Here is a 20,390-nt window from a genome sequence, read left to right on the forward strand (position 1 = left end):
GCCAATAAAAACACATTTAAAATTCATTGTCTGTGAAACCCTTGAAATTAGAGGTCCAAAAGTAGGTCTAGCTAGAGCTGACCAGATGTGTCACCTCTTTGGTGAGAATGTGCTAGAAACATTGGAACATATACTAGCTGAGTGTATGAGTTTGAAACTAATAAGAAACAAATATGTAAAATCATATAATACAATTTGATTGCGTAGATATGTCTTATCTGCTTTCAACTTATGAAAGGTGATGACATACATCTTATATTTTTTATGTTAACATTTGATCTGAAGTGGAGAAAGATTTTTGATGAACTGTCATAGGGACTTTTAGACTGGAATGTCTCCGATTTAATGATCTAAATTTATTACACTGTTTTTATATCCTGTTGAGACATTTTGATGATTTATTATTTGGATGTAATGTGGACATTTTAACACATTTAGGATGTTTGTATTATGTTTTCTGTGTTTTATTATGTAAAATGTCTAGTGTATATACAAAACGGATCGGATGTGCGTATATTAAATTAGAGAGATGGGTCTAGCCTAACATTGCTCTCTAGCTGGCTGTAGACGTATTTCCATAACCAGTCTGTATGTCCTTTAATTCCTTGGTCTGTTCCTAAAAAATAAAGCACAGTATTTGGAGAGTTTCTTTTTGTAGTTTTGAAGCCAATAGATGCAGCTTTTTTTATTTCATTTTTAAATTTCTTTATTGTACACAGTGACAGTGCATCAATTTAGTCGACGGTACAGCGGTTGTCAGTTTAGCATTGTACATTCCATGGAATTTGTTTTTACATATGACAGCAAAACCGTTACAAACTCGCCATACATATCCGACTTAATCACAGTATGATGATGTTGTGGTTCTGTACTAAGTAGGCACCATGGTCTGGATTGCAACCAAATATGTGGATTGAAAACTGGGTTTTGGACAGTGTGGGGTGTGGGCTATGCAAATAAATATTTAGTGTGTCTGAAGTACAGCAACCTGAGTGAGCTACTGAGAGGTTCAAGGTGGTTTGTCATCTGATGGGTGGAACATGGTGGAAACTAGCGATTTCCAAGCAGTGAAGATTTCAACAGTACCTTCCTGATGGGAGTACAGTGACCTTGCCCACCCCCCAGTTTCAGCTTCTCACCAGGTGTCAGACACAGAACCATAATTTGAATTGAGGGCCTTTCAGGGATTTCCATGATATGGCAATCCTCTGTTTCGCTTCTATACACGCCAAGTCCATAAACTTGACAACATGTTTATGCTTGCTATGTCTTGAGTATGCGCCCAATAAACACTCCTTCGAGGTCCAGTCAAATCTAGTGACCCCGGCTCCCCCGCAAACCTGTTCAATATGAGACCAACACATTTGTACTTTTACACATTTCCAGAACATGTGGATGTGGTCTGCATTATCCAGGTAGCACCAGGGACAAGTGGACTGAGCATTTTTATTTAATTTAGCTACCCTGCTGAGGGGTGTGGGTCATGTAGGTGTGGTGTAATACATTGATTTGCATTAGCCTGAATCTGGCGTTTCGTGATACTTTTTTTGGAACGCCAAGTACACATTCCCATTTCACATGTTATTACAGAACCCATGTCCATTTCCAATCTAGGTTTCAGGTCAGGATTTCTAATGCTAGTCTTTCAGTAGGCAACTATATAGTCTCTATACTGGCCTTTAGCCGTCTTCCAACATGTACATCAGAGCTAGGAGTGGTATTTATTCCGGTTCCTCTGGCCACCCACTACATCTACGGCGTGCCTCTTTGCCTCCACTTTATATTTTAAAAATTGTCCTATAGGAAGAGCCGATTGTTGTTCCAGGTCCCAGAATCTACCATTCTCAAATAAGTCCCCCCAGGTGTATACGCCAAACTCCTCCCAACATTGGAAGGCCCTCAGGTCGACCCTGTTTGCGCACACATCGGCCGCTATTGGCACAGTGGGAGAGTTAGGTCGGTCCACCCTAAGTATTTTCAGGGCTCTGGCTCATACTTGCCTGCCTAGTCTAACCAGTATAGGAAAGGAGTCCATACAGCAGTTAGGCAGCCATGTGTTGAAGCAAAGCTGATTCTGATGTGGGATAAAGAGCCAGCCACTTTGTGACAAAGCTCAGTCGAGCAGCCAAATAATAAAGCTCAAGCCTTGACAGCTGTGCCTCGCCGTCTAAGTAAGGCAGACCGAGCACTGCATGAGACAGTCTGCGGTGACCGGAACCCCTTAAAGTCTCTAATCAAAGAGTCCAATTGATGGAAGAAGACTACCCCTATTTAGTGATGGACGTTAATGAAATTGTAGAGGAACATGGGAAGGATCATAATTTTTCCAATGGCGATTCTGCTCATGATTTGATAATGGCAACCAAGCCCAAAAGGTCATGGATTTCTGAAGGCCACCCACCACCCTAAGTGTGTGTGTTCTCTCGGGTGTATGTGTAATTTTGATTCCTAAGTAGCGAAAGGATTGTCTCCCAAGGAAGGTCCAGATCTGGCAAGTCGGCTACCTTTGTTCTGCAAAGACCACCCAGGGGGAAGAGGCAGGATTTATGTCTACAAAGAGATCCCCGATAGTTCAGCGAATCTATCCAGTTCCTCAAGTATCATGGGGAGGTTATCCAGTGGTTCACATAGGTAGAGCAGAACTTCATCGGCATAAAGGGATATAAAATGCCTGGACCTGCTGATCATGATGCCAGCGTTCATATATTCCTGACGTATAGCATGGGCGAAAGGGGGCAACCCTGTCGTGATCCCCCGACATATATTCCATATCCCTGATGCATAGCAACCAGACTTCACTCACGCTGTTGGTGTGGTGTATAACAGCACCACCTATCGGACAAAGTTTTCTCCCGACCCAAAACACTGCAGCGAGGCGATCAGCCACTCCCAGTATACCGAATCAAATGCTTTAGTAGTGTACACAGATGCTACTGCATAGTGTTCTGCTCGGGAGTTTGTTCGATCGATGTGTTGAAGTCTACGGAAGTTCAGGGCGGTGCTACAACTTGGCATGAAGCCAGTTTGGTCCATATGTATCAGGGAGGGAATAACCCTGTGGAGGCGTGTGTTAGGCTCACCTGACTCCCACGGAGGCGCAGGTCTGGTTTGGAGTGTTGTTGCTTCTCCTATGGTGAAGCGCAGGACCCGGAAGATGGACTGGACCGGACCTTCGAATCTGGCTTGTCTGGCTCGCAGGAATATCTTTCTGTATGTGAAAAGGGAGTATTAATCTGCGGGAGAAAGGATAAGCCTCCCGCTCCCTTCTCACCCCTCTACGAAACCCTCCTGCGACCCCCACGTGAAGTCTCACCTTAGGGTTTGAAAGGTTGAGCTCTCCATCCTGCTTCTCATGCAGGGGCGCGTTGTATCCAGTTACTTCACTGGGATTTTGGTTGTAGAGGGTTCAAGTTTTGTTTTCCCGGTATAGTACTGTAAGGATTCTGTTAATGAGTATGATTCCGCAATAATAATTGTTCGTTGTCTCTTTTTCAGGTGCGGAAACTATTCCGAGAAGAGCTGTGGAACCGAAGAATGACTCTGGTGAGCTTGATGAGAGTTCTCTGTGTCCTTGTATCAATGCGCTCACTAACGCTGATGTCTTTTTTCCCCATAGGGGCCGGGGTCCGGAAATGCCTGGATGCGGCACTGACCCGAAACAAAGATCAATCCAGAAGAAATCAGGTAAGTCTTTAATGGGCGTTGGGTAACGTCTTTTCATGCGCCCTCTAACGCTGATGTCTCTTTTTCCCCTTAGGGGCCGGGGTCCGGAAATGCCAGGATGCGGCACCGACCCGAAATGAAGTTGGAATAACCCAACAGGTAAGCTTTGTAATGGAAATTAAGGTTTCCTTGTTTTCTTTCCCCTCTCACCTTTATTCTTGTCTTTTTCTCCCTAGGCGCGGTGATGTGGCTGCGAGTCCAGATGTCGCCGTAGAACGTGGTGGTACCTTGTACAGGTGAGTGAGATGCGGCGCTGCAGCGATCGATGCGATGTGCTTTTAAATGAATGTCTTCCTTTTCAGGACCGTCGGCGAGATGTCTCCGGAATGCGGATTTAGCAGGTAAGGACTCTTCTTTACCCTTTTCTCTTCTCTTCTCTTCGCAGGTGTTCCAGGATGCTGGCAGGAGTGGCAGAAGACAGAATGCAGGAGCAAACACGGTGAGCGTCCAGCTGCTAAATGCAGAACAACGCGAAGCGTGAGTTGCTGCTTGGGCGTGGCTTAAATAGCCTTCAAAGTAGTTCCAGGTATGTATCCTTCCTCTCAGGTATGTATTCCTCCCCTGACCACACCCGTGTGGTTAAGTAGTTCCAAAGATAAAGTAGTCCCATTCAGGTCTCAGAAGGCCTGGATGTTGCAGCATGGTCTGCATCAGGTAAGTTAACACTAAGCACCTTTAACACAAAGTCCCCTTTTATGAGCCTGGCGCCTATGGCGCCAGGACTGTGGCCCGATATGAGCCTGGCGCCAAAGGCGCCAGGACTGAGTCCAAAGAGCCCCTACTTGAGGCTGTTGTGACTTCTCTTGAAGACATGATGTCTGCCTCTGGGGTAGCTGGGTCTTGTCTGACACCTTGGAGGTAGGCATCATGACAGTGTGCCGCTAAACCAGTGAGTATTTTTACGTCATAATTCAGTATAGCAAGAGGATGGTATGAGTCACACCCGTCCATTGGTTTCCCGGGTTTGGGTATGACCAAAGTCTCCCTCATGTTTGCCGGTAATGAGCCTTTTTTTCGTAAGCTTCCTCGAAAACCTTTAGGAGTACTGGAGCCTGGATGTGTTTATATTCATTGTAGCACTCCGGGGGGAGCCCGTCATTGCCTGGCGTCTTGTAGGTGGGTAGAGAAGCAATTGTCTCACTTATTTCCTCTGCTGTAGTAGGTTGATCTAGGGTGGTTTGTTCGGTTGCAGCCAGCATCGGGATCTGGATCAGTGACGTTACTTCGGATGTGTCCTCTTCAGGAATTGAGTTATGTCTATATAGTTGTGTGTAATATGTGGTAAAGGTGTCATTAATCGCCAGTTAGGACCTCTACAGGGCCCCACATCCATCCATCAGTAGTGTAGTCGGGGGCCTTGGGTGTTCGTGTCTACATAGCCATGCTAGTAATCTCCCAGGTTTGTCTTCCTCAATGTGTGCACAGGACTTCTGTGTGGCATAATCAAAATTAGACCATCTACCCCACGCCTCATTGCACCGGGAACAAATACCCTTCAGTTGATCTTCTGTCTCCCTACAATGTGGGTGCTGGGCCTCAAGCTTTCTGATCTCCTCAGCTGCCTCCATTTCTTCCCTTAGCATTCGGCGATGCCCCCATCCCTAACTATGAACTCTCCCCGGGTCACTTCTTTCATTGATTCCCAGATGGTGTCCCAGCTTTCCACGCTCCCACCATTGTGTTCGAAGAAGCTGACCTAGTATTCTGACAACGCTCTCCTGAAGACCTCTTTCAGCGCACCGGGAAGGAATTATGTGACATTGTGCGGCCCTGATATTCCACGCTGCAGAGTTCAGGTAGGTGCCCCGAACCAGTGAAAAGGTAGTCAATTCTAGTATGTAGGTTATGGGGCGAAGAATAGGAGCATCTTCTCGTTGGGTGTAGTTCCCTCCAGTTAACTTCTAAGTCCAGATCTTTTATGGTGGTATTCAGGGCTTTGGTGGCTAGAGAAAGGCCTCTTGGGGAGGGGAAGGATCTGTCAAGGGCCGCATCTCTAACACAGTTGAAGTCTCCTCCCCATAGTGTAAAGCCCTCCCTCTTGGGCGCAGTAATATGTGCATGTGACGGGATAGTGTGGTTCGGGAATTAAGAGTTAATAACGCAGATTTTGAATGGATTGTGTCCTCCAACATATTCCTCATCTTTGATATCTTGCCCAGCTTCGGCTGCTTTCAGAAAAAGAAAATTCTCGGCAGAGGGCACCGTGTGTCGATGACGTCGAGTCAATGTCCCTCGAAGGCCTCTGTCGAGGGTGACGTGATCAGGTGTATAAGTAGCACGTGTGGCGCCTGTTGACCTCAGTTCCGTTTTTCCGCAAACATGTTTGTTTCGGCGACTCCGAGCGCCTCGTTAGTATTTACTTACTACGCAGTTCATCAAAATCAAAAATATCATCGACGACATGTCTTCGCCATTGACCCCAACTACACCTTGTTCGGGTTTTAAAAAGTGCACAGAATGTCCATCATGGATCCGCATCGCTCGTGCCTATGGTGTTTGGGGGAGGCCCATGACACGGATTCCTGCTTGAAATGTCGGGCAATGACGAGTTAAAGCTATTTGAAAGCTAGTTTTTCCTGATGATTTTACTTAAATGTAATGTTATTGAGCTTAAACCTAAATATTGGTAATGCATTAAGGACCAAGCCTTGTATCTGTCAATTACACATGCTCAGTTCTTGGTGGCTTATGCGAAGAAAACTTAACCGGATTGTGAATTATATCTTGCTGTTATGTAAAATGAATAAAGCACTGATAACTCAAAGGTATTAAAGCGCTAGTAGGAACAACTGGAGGAACCCGTTCCAGAAAGCAGCTAAGAAACCTAGAAGGAACTAAAGTTAGATGTTCAGAAGTTTTTTTTTTTTTTTATAAGTTGCATGACATTAGGTTCAGCCTTTATCATTCCATATTTTGGATCCTAAAATGGTGAAACTTCTACCTTCAGCAGAGTTTCATTTTAAACTCAGCAGAATAAAGAGAAGCGCATTTTATGAACGCAAAGAAAGGTTGGGAACATATTTACTCCCATCTATTAGCGATGCAAGGTGGGGCTGGCCCATAGTAACATCTGTGAACCAGGAGGGCCACTTTGAATTTGATCCTGGCTGCAATAGATCGTAAATAAAGATGATATACAATGGGAGTGATGTGGGCTCTAAACTGAATATTAGCAACAAATCGAGCTGTAGCATCTAGGGTTACAGAATATGTGACCCAGGTAGGCCCATTAACATATAATTGCAGTAATCTAACTTGTATAATACAATAGCACTAGTGGGCAGAATTCAAAAAAGGCGAATCCAGTGGAAAAGTTAAAGGTATTATGAAGTATTCCTGGTAATTGCTTTAATGTAGGCAGTCCCATTCATGTAGGGTTCAAAGATGACTGGAGGCTTTTATGTTGAGGTGTACTGTAAGAGAGCATAAAAGGAGGAAGGCAGCAGGGAGTTATGATGCAAAAGATGGGTAAAAGTGGTGAGATCCATCTTGTTTGTATTTTGACTTGTATAGTTTGGTTGCATCCAAGATTGAATTTGAGATGCCTTTCTTTCAAAAGCACCTGAAAGCGTACAAAGTAGATTTCAGCTTTCGCTGTTGTGCAGACTCATATAAGCAAATCATGAAACAATTTCATAGAGATTAAACCATATAAGAGACCTGTTGGAACCCTCAGGGACCCTGTATTTCATGGGGGGAAATCAGTTTGCATACCCTCAAAGTGTAGACAATAAGAGCCAATCGATCAAAAGTATTTAAACTATTCTAAACCAAATTCGACACCCTAGTGACTGAACTCAACCTTTGATGTAAGACTTGATGGCAGAGTAATTTAAATGGCTGCAGAAAGATCTGGCATTATCGGCAAAGAAGATTAATGATTGTCGCGACTCCGCAACTACTCCCTGACATCTAAAAGTGCAGTTTGGGTAATGTGAACAAGTGTAATATCTAATTGGCTTGATTGAGCCAACATAGATTTTGAATTTGTAATCTCTAAATAGAATTTGGGCTGCTTCTGGGAATTCTGAACTTTGGTCAATCATCTGTGAGGTGATGTGGTTGTAATGCATCCAGGATTTAAACTGTAATCCTTTTGCCTTTTCTCTGCTCTTTATGATCTGAGACAAGACTAATATATATATATATATATATTAAGAGATTTAGAACTTTGCTTGAGGCAGTGTCTCCTGTTTCAACCACCTATTCTAAACCAGTCAAACATGTAATCATGTAAAGGCCAACTTTCTCTGCAGAACCTGGAAGGTTAGATTTAATAGCCTGAAGTATAGTTGCCTCAGTGAATTTGTGTGCTTTACCAAAACAACCTATTGATTTTAGGTTAGTTTTTATTTCATTGTGCATTTTAAATAAAGTTGAATGTGAAATGGGAGGGGTACTCTTGATGGGTGGTGTTGGTGTGAGGTTTACTCCCATGCCATTGTAATGCCAAAGCTACTGTAAGATCTTTGGCAAATCACTTTGTATTTTTATTATATTTTTGTGCACCCATTTAACCCAGAATGTTCTTACTCTAGAATTAGCTTGTTTGTACTTGTTTTCATTTAAATTCAGAATGTGTATGGGTGGATTATAGGCTGCGAATTACTGTATTGCCTATCCTGACTAGAGGTTTGTTTATAAATTGAATAGCCAACCATGGACCAACCACACCCTTGGGGGTTTAAGCTCTATTTAACTAGCATCTATCTTATTCAGTGTTTTTTTTTTTAGCTGCGGGCCAATGATCCTCACGACTAACCCTGCCATCTAATCTGATCATGCCAGTGCTATAACCTGACTACCATGCACAGCCTTAAATTTGTAAATATGTAAATGCAACCGAACTGCCCCTACGCACAGTATTAATATGTAAATTTGTAAGCCTTCGCTCAACTATATGTATATATGCACATCCCACACAATGTAACTGTAAATGCAATGCACTTTTTCTCATGCCTATCTTATTCTGTAACCAAGTTTTTAAGTAATCCTATCTTCCTGACCTCTGTTGCGCCCTGTTACCTCTGGGTTTTGCGCGCTATACTAAATAAATAAACAAACAAACAAATTAGGTGGTGTATATAGCTAACTTTTAAATGCTAATATGTATGTGCATATGTATTTTGGTTAAGCACTTTGAGAATGATCAGATGCTGTCCTATGATCTTGCACTTTACATTTTATGTTCTATATAATATAATTTTGAGAATGAATGGAAACTCGAATGGACTGCTTTTTGCTAGTTCCATGGTCGTGCACGATACATTTTCTAAAGAAGTGCAAATTTCAGCTACTTGGATTCGTCCTGTTCAACGCTCCAGCACTTTACTTTTTTGAAGTGCCTTGTGGATTGGCTACTCGCAATTTGTTTTTTTAGGAAGATGTATGCATAATATCCTAGCACATTAAGGTTATGAAGTTATTCTGCCATCCTTGCACACAAAATCCAGGTTTTGATAAATTTTATTGGGCGTATCTAAATGTACTTGGTCTGAGATGTTAAAATGAATTAGCATTTGAAATCCCATAGTTCATCAGCTGGTAGCCATTGAATGAAAGGAACTGTCCAGCTATTTAAATTAGCGTGAAAATGATAGTTGCAATTGAATTAAGATAGAACTGTTTTATGGATTAAATGTGCATAGGCACATTTAAATTATAGTTGAACATCTTTTAGGCCTGATGCAGCTCCTTAAGTTGTTTACTCCTCATTTTACAGAAGACCCCACAGGAAAGGATTCCAGACTGTACATCAACAACTATGAAGATGGAGAAGAATCCTATGACCGCAACCTGGCACTTTTTGAGGTGAGCAACTCTTCACAAGCCCATATGTTTGAAGATTAGGCCAGTGAGCTGGGAGCAGAGAAAACCACACAGAGCCACTTTACCACAATACACTGCTGCACATGCCAATAAAATGCAAACAATCATTGATTCTCCATCAGACACCACCTTTTTGGCCTGGTTTCCTGTTCCAATGCTTTCTTATTCTTCCATAGTTTAAACGTGTTTAGTATAAATCTGTTCATCATGAAGTCAACAGTACATTATATTTAGTTCATACTCTGAATTACCATACAGGTGCTCTGTACCATCAATCTACACCATTGTTATTCAAATGTTTTATGGCAAGGCCCCTCCTCTTGAAAACAAATGCCCAGTGTCACAGTACAAGTACTTTCTTTTTGGGTTTTATATACTCAGAACTTGGACTGCAGGAGCTCTGTCCTTTTGGAAAACCCACATACAGGCAGCATGAAACAACCAGTCCAACAAGCATCAAGCACCAACACAGACTCGCTACCTAGCGCAGAGATCCACAGTTCCTACAAGCTCCAACAGCCTATACAAATACATGCACACAATATTTGTGTATGAACGTGTGCATGGTGTATGTTATGCATGTAATGTAAATTATTGTAGTTTGTTTCGCATGCTCGTCTGTATATTTTTAGGCACGTATTTATCACATATGCGCTACTATATGTATTTTGGTAATTTACTGTTTGCATGCTTCACTTATAAGTAATTGTGCATGCGTTTGTATATGTATTTCATGTGCATGTGGTTTTTTTAGACTTTTTTTTCAAATGTATGGAAAAACATTGTTGCGATTCCTGGCTGCATTATTTTTTTTTTACACACTTAATTTTAAATTTTCAAGAGCATTAGTTACAGACATGCATGCATTAGAGAGTAGCAAACATTAGCCTTGCCCATGTTTTCCCTATTATTCGATCCAGTCTTTGGGTTCCATTTGCTCATGAATTTTGACAGTTAACTGCCTCCCCCCTTACCTCCCCAAAACAGAACTTCCAAACATTTGTGTGGAATACTCAATTTTTATGCTTTTCTGAGTGTCCTCCGGGCTGGGTCGCCTTTTCGGCCCAAGGTTTGCACTTTCAGATAACAGGTATTTTGCAAGGTAATTTAGGCTTGAAATACATCTGCTCCTTGTCATCTGTGAATTCATGCACTGGCATCCAAGTATTCAGGTATTTCCATCACTTTTTCCATGGCCATCACTCCCCATAGTCTCACCCACCACATGGCAAATACCGGCCCTTGCTTGTTCTTCCATGCTTCCGCCAGGGTGCTTCTGGCAGCGCTCAGCATATGGGTGATCTGGCTTTAGACCCAGAGTTCGCATAGCATCCCTCGACTGCCTCCCCCAATAAGACTACCACCGGATCAAAAGGCAGTTGCGCTCCCACTATCACCCTGATATGGCTCAAGATCTCCTTCCAGTATATCTCTGCCGCTGGGCAAGACCACCACACGTGAATTAAATCCCCAGGTTGTCCGCAGCCTCTCCAGCAGGACATGGAGTAATCTGGTCTAATGGAGTGCTGGCGTCATATACCACCTCAAACAAAGTTTGTATGCCGCCTCTTGAATTGAAGAGCATTTGGAGCTTTTGGCAGCCCTATGGCTCCAGGTCTCCCCAGAGATTAGCCTCCCCACATCTGCTTCCCATCTTTGCATATACGCAAGAGTTTCTTCTGGGTCTACCGACCCCATCAGGCGATACAATTTCGACACCCCTTTTTCAGGCTGGCCTTCTTTTTTCGTAAATTCCAACCCTACTGGATCCCGAGTTGCCCCCTCCCGAACCTTCCTGTTAGATATCCAGTGTCTGAGTTGGATATAATGGAATCTTTCACATTCCAGTATATCAAATTTAGCCTTGCAGCCCTGGGCCCGGGATGCGTATTGGGAGAGGGCCTATCACATATAAGAACCTAAGGTACAAAGTCATTTTAACAGCCTTTATCCGTGCCAACCATGACAGTTCCTGCATATCCCAGCGCTTCAGGTCTCCTGCCAGTGCCTTCAGTAGGTCCGGAATATTGCTCCTGTATAGTCTTTTGTACTTGGGGGTCAACTGTATTCCCAGATATTTTACTGCTTTCTGTTCCCATTTCAACGGATACCTATTCTCCCACTCGGACACCTGTTCTGCCATCTCTGTAATGTTAAGTGCCTTAGATTTAGGGTAATTGACATGGAAACCCGAGACCCTCGCAAACACATCTAGCAGATCTATGGCCCTTGGAAGTGAGTGTGCGGTGTCCTTCAGGAACCTGAGGACATCGTCGGCATAGAGAGTCACCTTTTGAGGGTTCTACGTTATATCGTCGAAGTACTTTTCATCGTGGGACTTTTCATCGCCACTTTTTCATCGACCAAAACTTTTTTTAAAAAAAAAAATTTAAGGGGGGAGGGTTCCCCCCTCCAAACCCCCCCCCTTCTTACTTATATAATCTTACCCCAACCCCAAAAAAACACCCCACAAAAAATATTTCTTTTAAAAAAGAGTTTTGGTCGATGAAAAAGTGGCGATGAAAAGTCCCACGATGAAAAGTACTTCGATGATATGCGTGTATACCCTTTTGAGATCACCCCGCGCCTACCTCCACCCCTTGGATTCCCAGGCCATCGCGGGCCCTCTGCGCCAGCGGCTCCATGGCCATAGCAAAGATCAATGGCGATAGTGGACACCCCTGCCTCGTGCCCTTCCAGATGGGGATACTATCTGTGAGCCGCCCGTTAACCATTAGTCGTGTAGATGGAAGTACAAAATTGGCCATCACCATGCGGGTGAAGATCGGACCACACCCGAACTTCTCAAGGGTCAATTGTAAAACCCCCCAGTGTAGGATGTCAAAGGCTCTGGAGGCATCCAGCGCCAGTACCGAGAACCGCTGTTCTGTTTTCCGTCCCCAATCGATTGTGTCTATAGCTCTACGAATGTTATTGTATGTGTGTCGCCCTTGCACAAAGCCAGCTTGATCTGGATGAATTATACCCGGTAGGACACTTGCTAGTCTTCAGGCCAATACCGTGGAGTAGATTTTCGCGTCCCTATTTAGTAGCGATATGGGGCGATAACTTGCACAGTCCACCGGGTCCCTATCCGGTTTTAATAGTAATACTGTGGTCGGCGGACTCATGTCTCCGGAGGTCCTCCCGGAATCCCGGATGGAATTAAACATCCTCGTTAGGGGGACCACTAGAGTAGCTCTAAATGTTTTGGAATACGCATTGCTTAGCCCATCTGGGCCTGGGGATTTATTCCCTTTCAGTGCCCCTCTAACCTCCCCCACTTCTTCCTCTGTTATAGGTGCTTCTAGCATTTGCATGTCTGAATCGCTAATTTGCGGCAGGATTAGCCAGTTTAGGAATGCTATTTGCGCCTCCTTCTCCAGGTCCTCCCTTTTCAGGTATATTATGAATGTATGACGACCTATTTCCTCCTGCCCCCTCACCAGGTTTCCCTCCCGGTTTTTAAGTTGGACTATGCCATTAATTTGGCTGCAAGGAATCGGTTGGCTTTGTCCCCCTTTTTATATAGTTTAAATTGTTTAGTTCGCACAAGGAGGTGCGATGTTTCGTCCGCCAGATAGGCTTCCAGGGCCGCCCTAACTTTTTTAAAATTCCCGCTATGCTTTTTGCGAGACCCTATTTTTATACTCCATCTCGACCTCTGTCACTTTGGCTTCCATGTCCCGCTTCACCCTTTCTCGTCTGTTGATATAATTTGCTGTGTGTGCGATGAATTCGCCCCTTACAACTGCTTTACTAGCGTCCCAGATAGTGGCCCAGTTTATTCCGGGTGAAACATTTTCCTGAAAGTAATTCTTTAAGGCCTGCTCTGAGGGCTATGTCTTTCAGGATCACCTCGTTTAGATGCCATGGTTTATGGGGATGATTTATTTCAAAATATTTTTATTGGCATTTTGAAATTGGCATTACACCAGTGTCAATCTCCCTCCCCTCACTGATTTCTTGCGCCATTTTACAATTTCAAAACGTATTCGATTGGTTCCTGAAAAGTAACAACAAACTAAACAAAACAACAACATTTGACAAACTTGAACTGTCTTCATGTTGAACGATTGTAGTGGCTTCGTTATCTTGAATCCGCTTGGTGGCCTGTCCATGTCTTTTTCGGTGGGGGCGGGTGGGGTTGACTTTCTTCCCCTTCGTGTCGCGTCTCCCTCTTTTCTTCATCATGAGCCCGGCGCTTCCTGTGGCTGTGCGCTACTTGTCCCGCCAATTGGTTCACGGGGGCATGTCATCGGAGGGTAGGAACATGTCTCTCACCACGGCCTTCCATGCATCAAATTTAGCGTTAGTATCGCCCTCATCCCCGGCGATCCCTATACCCCATGCTTCTGTTTCTGCGGCCGTCCATCGCTCCATTTCCCTCTTCCATCTCATGTATTGTGGGCGTTTTTTTGACTTCCACGACATTGCTATCTCCCTTTTTGCCAGTATGCATGCCATGTCCATCACCCGTACAATGTGTTTTATTTTGCTTAACCTGGGATACATGCCCAGCAGACATTCCTTCATTGTCCACTCATATCTGCTTACTCCGCCCTTCATGCATGCCTGTTTGATGTTGGCCCAAAGGGTGCCCACTTTTGCACACCCCCAGAACATGTGTATTAGGCCTGCTTCGTCATTAGTGCACCATGGGCAGTGCGCCTCCACTTGCCGTTTGAAGCTTGCTACCCTTTTTGGGGACATATACGTTCTATATAGGACGTTTATTTGGATTAGCCTGAACCTGGCATTTCTGGACACTGCCTTTGGGTATTGCAGTGCTCTCCCCCAATCATTGTCTGAGATCTCCTCGCCAGTGTCCGTTTCCCATTTGGCCCTTAGTGTGGCACCGCGGGGGTTGGGCCTATCGTTTAGCTGCACCTAGATTCTCGACACTGGCCTCCACCCGTCGCTCAGGTTATACATCTCTGTCACTAGGGGGGTCATTGTTGGTTCCTCTGGCCAGTCATTCCATCTCACCCTAGCCTCATGTTTAAGTTTCTGGTACCATAAAAATTGCCCCGTAGGTAGGCCCTCTATCTCATGCAGTGATTCCAGCTCTCTAAATTCCCCATCCTCGTACATGTCCCCCCAGGCGTATATACCCAGTCCCTCCCATTGCCTAAGTGTATTAACATCAGCTGGTGTCGTTCTCATGTCTGCCATCAATGGAATTTCCGGGGAGTAAGGGTTCCTCGAGTGTGTGATGGTTTTAACTCTTTCCCATACTTGTCTGCCCAATTTGGCTAGTGTAGGGGCTCTATCGGCTCGATCCCGAGGCGCCCATATTATTTCTTTGAGGTATATGGGTTTGACGATATCACTCAGTAGGCCGGTTTCGTTGGTGACCTCATCCGACAGCCATTTGGTAACTTGACTAAGTTGGGCTGCCAGATAGTACCTTTCAAAGTCCGGGAGCTGTATGCCCCCTGCATCATACGGAAGGGTCAGAATATTCAGTGCCAGTCTGTGACGTGCCTTTCCCCATATGAAGTCTCTAATCTGGGCTTCTAATTTTCGGAAAAAAAGGTGGTCTGATGTAGTGACAAATGGTCTGGAAAAAGTATAGGTATCGTGGCAGTATGATCATTTTTGTTATTGATGCCCTGCCCATCATTGAGAGTGGTAGCCTAGACCAAAATTTCATCGAGTTGTGGAGCCCTTGAGTTACCGACAGTGTGTTCTGTTTGTGCATAAGTTCAGGTGTATGTCTGATCCTGACCCCCAAGTATTTGAACATATCCGGCTGCCACTTCACCCCAACCTGCGGTAGGTCGTCTACTCCTACCCCCTCAAGCCCGCCAGTGGAAACATGCAAGATTTTTGTCTGCTGAAGTGTATCCCCGAGTAACGAGCAAAGTTGTTTAGCACTTCCAAGATTGTAGGGGCATTGTTTTTTGGGTCTGTCAGGTAGATCAGGACATCATCTGCATATAGTGAGATAACATGGTGCCCCCTACCCACTCGTATTCCAGCGTCCCAGAATTGCTTCCTTATATAAATTGCGATTGGCTCCAGCCCCAAAATATAGAGCATGGGCGAAAGGGGACAGCCCTGTCTAGGGCCTCTTTGTATGTTCCAGTCTCTTGATACCCATTTGCCCGTCTTTACTCTGGCTGTTGGATCATTGTACAGTATCTTGATCCAGCGCACAAATCCTTCCCCGAATCCGAACTCCCTTAACACCTCTATCAGCCACTCCCAGTAGATGGAGTCGAATGCCTTTATGGCCTAATGACAATACTGCCATGTGCTCCTGGCCACCTTCTGTGTGTGCTATAATTTGCTGTAGTCTCCTCAGATTGGCAGTTGTGTTGCGACCAGGGACAAAACCATTCTGATCCTCATGGACCAGACTTCCTATCACTTTGGATAATTTCTTGGCCAGGATAGTGGTCAGTATTTTACTGTCATAATTTAGCATAGCTATCGGTCGGTAAGAGTCGCATTCATCAGTTGGTTTGTGTGGTTTGGGTATCGGGATTATTAGCGTCTCTCTCATGGTCTTGGGTAGGGTTCCCATCTCGTAGGCTTCCTGAAATACCTCGTGTAGTAGTGAGGTTAGTGTCGTCTCGTATGCTTTGTAGAACTCCGGGGGGGAGCCCGTCCGTTCCTGGGGTCTTGCATGTGGACAGGGATCTAATAGCATCTGTAATGTCCTCAGGCGTAAGAGCCTCTTCTAATGAGTCTCGTTGTTGGTCATTCAGCCTGGGGAGTCCTATCTCTTCTAGGGTGTCTTGTATGTCTGTCAGCGGTACTTGGGTGTCATGCGTGTACAGTGTGGAGTAGAAGTCAGCAAATGTGGTGTTTATTGAGTGTTGGGTTGTTCTTATTTCTCCCTTCTTATCTCTTATCGCGGTCACTGGGTGTTTTGGGTGCTCTCGCCTACATAGCCAGGCCAGTAGCCTACCTGGTTTGTCCCCGTTTATGTGTGCTCTGGTGGTACGTGTTGCGTAATCAAATTTTGCTAGCTGTCCCCACGCCTGGTGACAATTCGTCCGTGCCTCCTGCAAAAGCTCCTCCTGCTCTCTAGTTCCGGCGCTATTAGCTTCTCCCAGCCTTATTTCCTCCTCCCTCTCCTCCAATTCCCTCCTCAGCATTTTCCTGACTCCCGCTGTCCCGGCAATAACTTCTCCCCTCGTTACCACCTTCAGGGCCTCCCATACCGTGCTCCAGCGTTCCACACTGCCACTGTTATTGGCGACATACTCTACCAGTTTTTCTCCCAGCTCCTCTTTAAATATTGAGTCCTTCAGAGCCTCCGTGGGCATTCGCCATAGCGGGATAGGGGGTCTAGGGCCCTTCAGAGCCCAGTGCATTAACAGGGGAGAGTGGTCCGAGATCGATCTGCCCATATATTGTACCGATTCTACCTGAGCTAGGTGTGTTTTGTCTATAAACATGTAGTCGATTCTCGTGTGGAGGTTGTGTGGGGAGGAGTAATATGAGTATCCCCTGTCTGTGGGGTGGTGTTCCCTCCAGACATCTGCAAGGTCTAGTTGTTCCAGCAGGTTGTTCAGCACCTTTGAGGTCCTATCCGTTTGCACCAGCGGGGGTTCGGACCTATCTAGGTTCCCATTCCTCACACAGTTGAGATCCCCGCCCCATATGTAAAGGCTGTCTCTGTGTCGCGCCAGTTTCATATGCAGCCTAGCAAGGTAGGACGGAATACCATTGTTTGGGAAGTATGTGTTGGCTAGGCAGATTTCTACTTGCTCAAGCACTCCCCACAGTATCAAATATCTCCCCTCCGTGTCTGCTTCAGTCCCTAACACCTGAAAGGGCACCTCAGGGTTAATCCAGGTATACACTCCCCTAGCAAATTTGGAATACGGGGCCCCCTGTCCTTGACCTCCCCAGTGCTCCTGTAGCCTTGACTGGTCCTCCACTGTGAGGCGAGTCTCTTGGAGCATTGCAATGTCTACTTTCTTCCTGCGAAGATAGGACCTGATCCTGTTCCGGCGCAGATGGGACCCCAACCCTCTCACATTCCAAGTTAGTATTGTAAGTTGCATTGCCATGCATAGGGCGCCCACCCCGGGGGCTCCGTTTGACTCTCGCCCTCTCACCTCGTTTCTTGCGTCTTCGATTTATTGGCCACCGTTCCTTGTTCCTCGTTCTGTATGAAGACTGTAGTGTCAAACCAAAACTGCTGCGGCAACAAACGCAGCTTAAACAGTCAACTTTGTTAACTAACAGTCCAACAAACAAGTAGTTCGGACTGTGTAACTGCAAACTGCCCCCAGCAGTTGCAATGAATGTGCAGCGCTCAGGGGCTCCCAAGCTTTCTGAGCCTCTCCAGGCTTTCCGGCGTGGGCATTGTGCGGGAATATGACCTGCACATGTCTCGTAGGGGTGGGCCATTAACATGTTCGCTTGTGGTGTCCGGTGCTCCTGTCCGATACAGCTATCTGTGTGTTATGACCACAAGTGCAAATTAGAAGTCTGCATTGTGCTTTAATGTGGGGTCTGACGCCAGTATTCGTGAGTCCAGTTTCTTGATCATCTATTGTCCGTTTTAGGAGGTTCCTCGTCATCATCCGCCAGATTATTGTGCTCGAGCCACATGTTTGCTGCCGCTGGGGATTCTAAAAAAACTGCTTTTCCTTTATAAGGGACTTTGAGGCGAGATGGGTAGAGCAACATATATTTAAGATTAAGTGTCCGCAATCTCGCCTTCACTGGAATAAAGGAGTTCCTGGCGCGTTGCACTGCAGGGGTATAGTCCGGATACATGACTATTGTGGAGCCTTACTTTTTAATCACTCCGCCTTCCCGGGAATACCTCAATATTATTTCCCTGTCCCGGAAGTTTAGGATCTTGGCTATAATCGGTCGCGGGTGCAAGCCTGGTGGTGGGCGCTTTTGAAGAGATCTGTGGGCCCGCTCCACCGAGAAACCTTGTGAGAGTTTACCCGCACCAATCTCCTGCTGCAGCATTGTCTCTATGAGGTTTGTCGGGTCCGGGCCCTCCATGTCTTCGGGAACACCTAGGATCCTGATATTGTTGCGCCGAGCGCGTCCTTCTGCATCCTCGGAGCACGCGTCCAGCCTCGCTACTTTTTGTTCTAGGTCGCAGACTTGCGCTTTCAGTTCTGTAGTGTTTTCTACATTCTCTTGCAGGACGGCTTCATTAGTGTTCACTCTCTCCGTTAGGTTGCGGGTGTCCTGGCGCATAAGCTGCATGTCCGATTTTACTTCATAGATCCTGTTTTCGATGGAGGTGCGGAGCTCTGCTTTGGCCCGGAGGACCTGTGTGTCGTCGGGCGCTGCTTCTCGATTCGAAGGTCCGGTGTCAGCCGCGGAGTCAGAATGCGGCAGCTGCTTGGGCCTTACCGTCGTGAAAGAGTCCATTGTTGTTGTTTTGGATTTGGGTTTGGGTGGCGACATCACTTTCCTTAGGGGCAGCGTGCGGCTTTCACTGTCCGATGGGCACCTGTGTGGTTGCGGCGGCTCTGCGTTGCACTCCCTGGGCTGGCCTCTTATCCGGTAAACGTTAGGTTGTGTCTAGCCAGGCATCCCTAGACTTTAGTGTCAGGTTATCTCAGGTAGTGGTGAGCTGTGTGTCCCGCAGCGGTTCAGGGAAGTGCGCAAGTTGGGGGTGCAAGTGTAGCTTCACCCCCCTTCAGCAATTCTGTCAATCAGTGCGGGTGACGAAGATGATCGGATCTGTTATGTCACTCCCCGTTTTGTGTGTGAGGAGCTGAGGCCCCGTCCCAGCCGCCGCTCCCGACCTGCCTGTTGTGTGGTCCAGCCAATTTAACCCAGTTATGGGCCTTGCGGAGGAGCGCCGCGGTGGAGTACCGTCTCCTGCGCCCAGTCTTTCGTATGCGGCCGGTGCTTATGTCACTGTGTTCCGGGATCCCCGCTCACTCCCAGGACCAGGGGAGCAACCGGCTTAGTGGGTTCGGGAGGCAGAGGGATGCTTTACCTTTAGCCTCTCCAGTCCCGTCTCCCGTTCGATTGTCGGGATCCGCAGCGCCGATCCTAGTGTGGCCGGGATCGGGGTTAGTAGCGGTGACCGGGACTTGCAGGAAGAGCAAGCGGAGACAGTTTCCCTTCAACTGCACCGCAGTCTCGTCATTCACATAGAGGGGCCGTAGGTCGCGTTAGAGTCCGCCATCTTGGGTGTGCAGGGGCGCTTCCTTGTCTCACTCGCCTCCGATGTTGCGGACCCCGATTTCCCTCAGAGGTCGGGTCGCAGCCGCAGGAAAAAGGTTCTCCTCCAGCGGGTGTAGTAGCACAATTACTGCTTGATTTGGGAGCCGAGTTCGCGCCTCTCACTTGAAGGCGCAGGTAGCCCCGCAGGCCACCGCCATCTTGGTGCGTAGGGGCGCTTCTTTGTTTCGTTCGTTTCCAATGTTGCGGACCCCGTTTTCTTTCGGAGGTCGGGTCGCAGCTGCTGAAACAGGGCCCTCTCCCAGCAGGTGATAACTGCCCGGTTATTGCTCGGTGTGGGAGCTGAGTTCACGTTGCTCACTTGAAAGCGCGGGCAGCCACACGGGACTCCGCCATCTTGGGAGCATAGGGGCGCTTCTTCTCCTAGCTCGTTTCTGGCTCCGCCAAATCCGTTTTTAACTGGGAGTTGAGACGTTTCAGTGAACGGAGGTTCTTCTTTCAGCAGATGTTGTTTCCGTGTTGATTGCTTAGCGTTAACAGCTTAATTCAGGCGGCGATAAGGATCGCGGACAGGAGCTTCACTGAGGTGCGACTTCACAGCATGCGTGCTGGCCACGCCCCCATGGTTTATGGGGCTGATGCCGTGCGTGCATCGGCTCCAACTTTAAGAGGACCGGGGCGTGGCCTGATAGGCACCTCACTCCAATCTC

At 46.4% G+C, this 20,390-nt stretch overlaps 1 protein-coding gene across 3 annotated transcripts in view; it reads left to right on the top strand.

The window, feature by feature from the left end:
- The window catches only part of SLC12A6 (solute carrier family 12 member 6), a 3,180,404-nt gene that overhangs the window by 427,975 nt on the left and 2,732,039 nt on the right, over nt 1-20,390 (top strand). For all 3 annotated transcript variants that reach the window (XM_069633764.1, XM_069633765.1, XM_069633766.1), the window contains one exon: nt 9,446-9,534. In XM_069633764.1, coding sequence (XP_069489865.1) covers nt 9,446-9,534 — 89 coding nt within the window. The remainder of the gene's footprint in view (nt 1-9,445; nt 9,535-20,390) is intronic.

This window comes from Ambystoma mexicanum, chromosome 13, assembly GCF_040938575.1.
Source record: "Ambystoma mexicanum isolate Mex_15411 chromosome 13, UKY_AmexF1_1, whole genome shotgun sequence".
Classification (NCBI taxonomy): Eukaryota; Metazoa; Chordata; class Amphibia; order Caudata; family Ambystomatidae; genus Ambystoma; species Ambystoma mexicanum.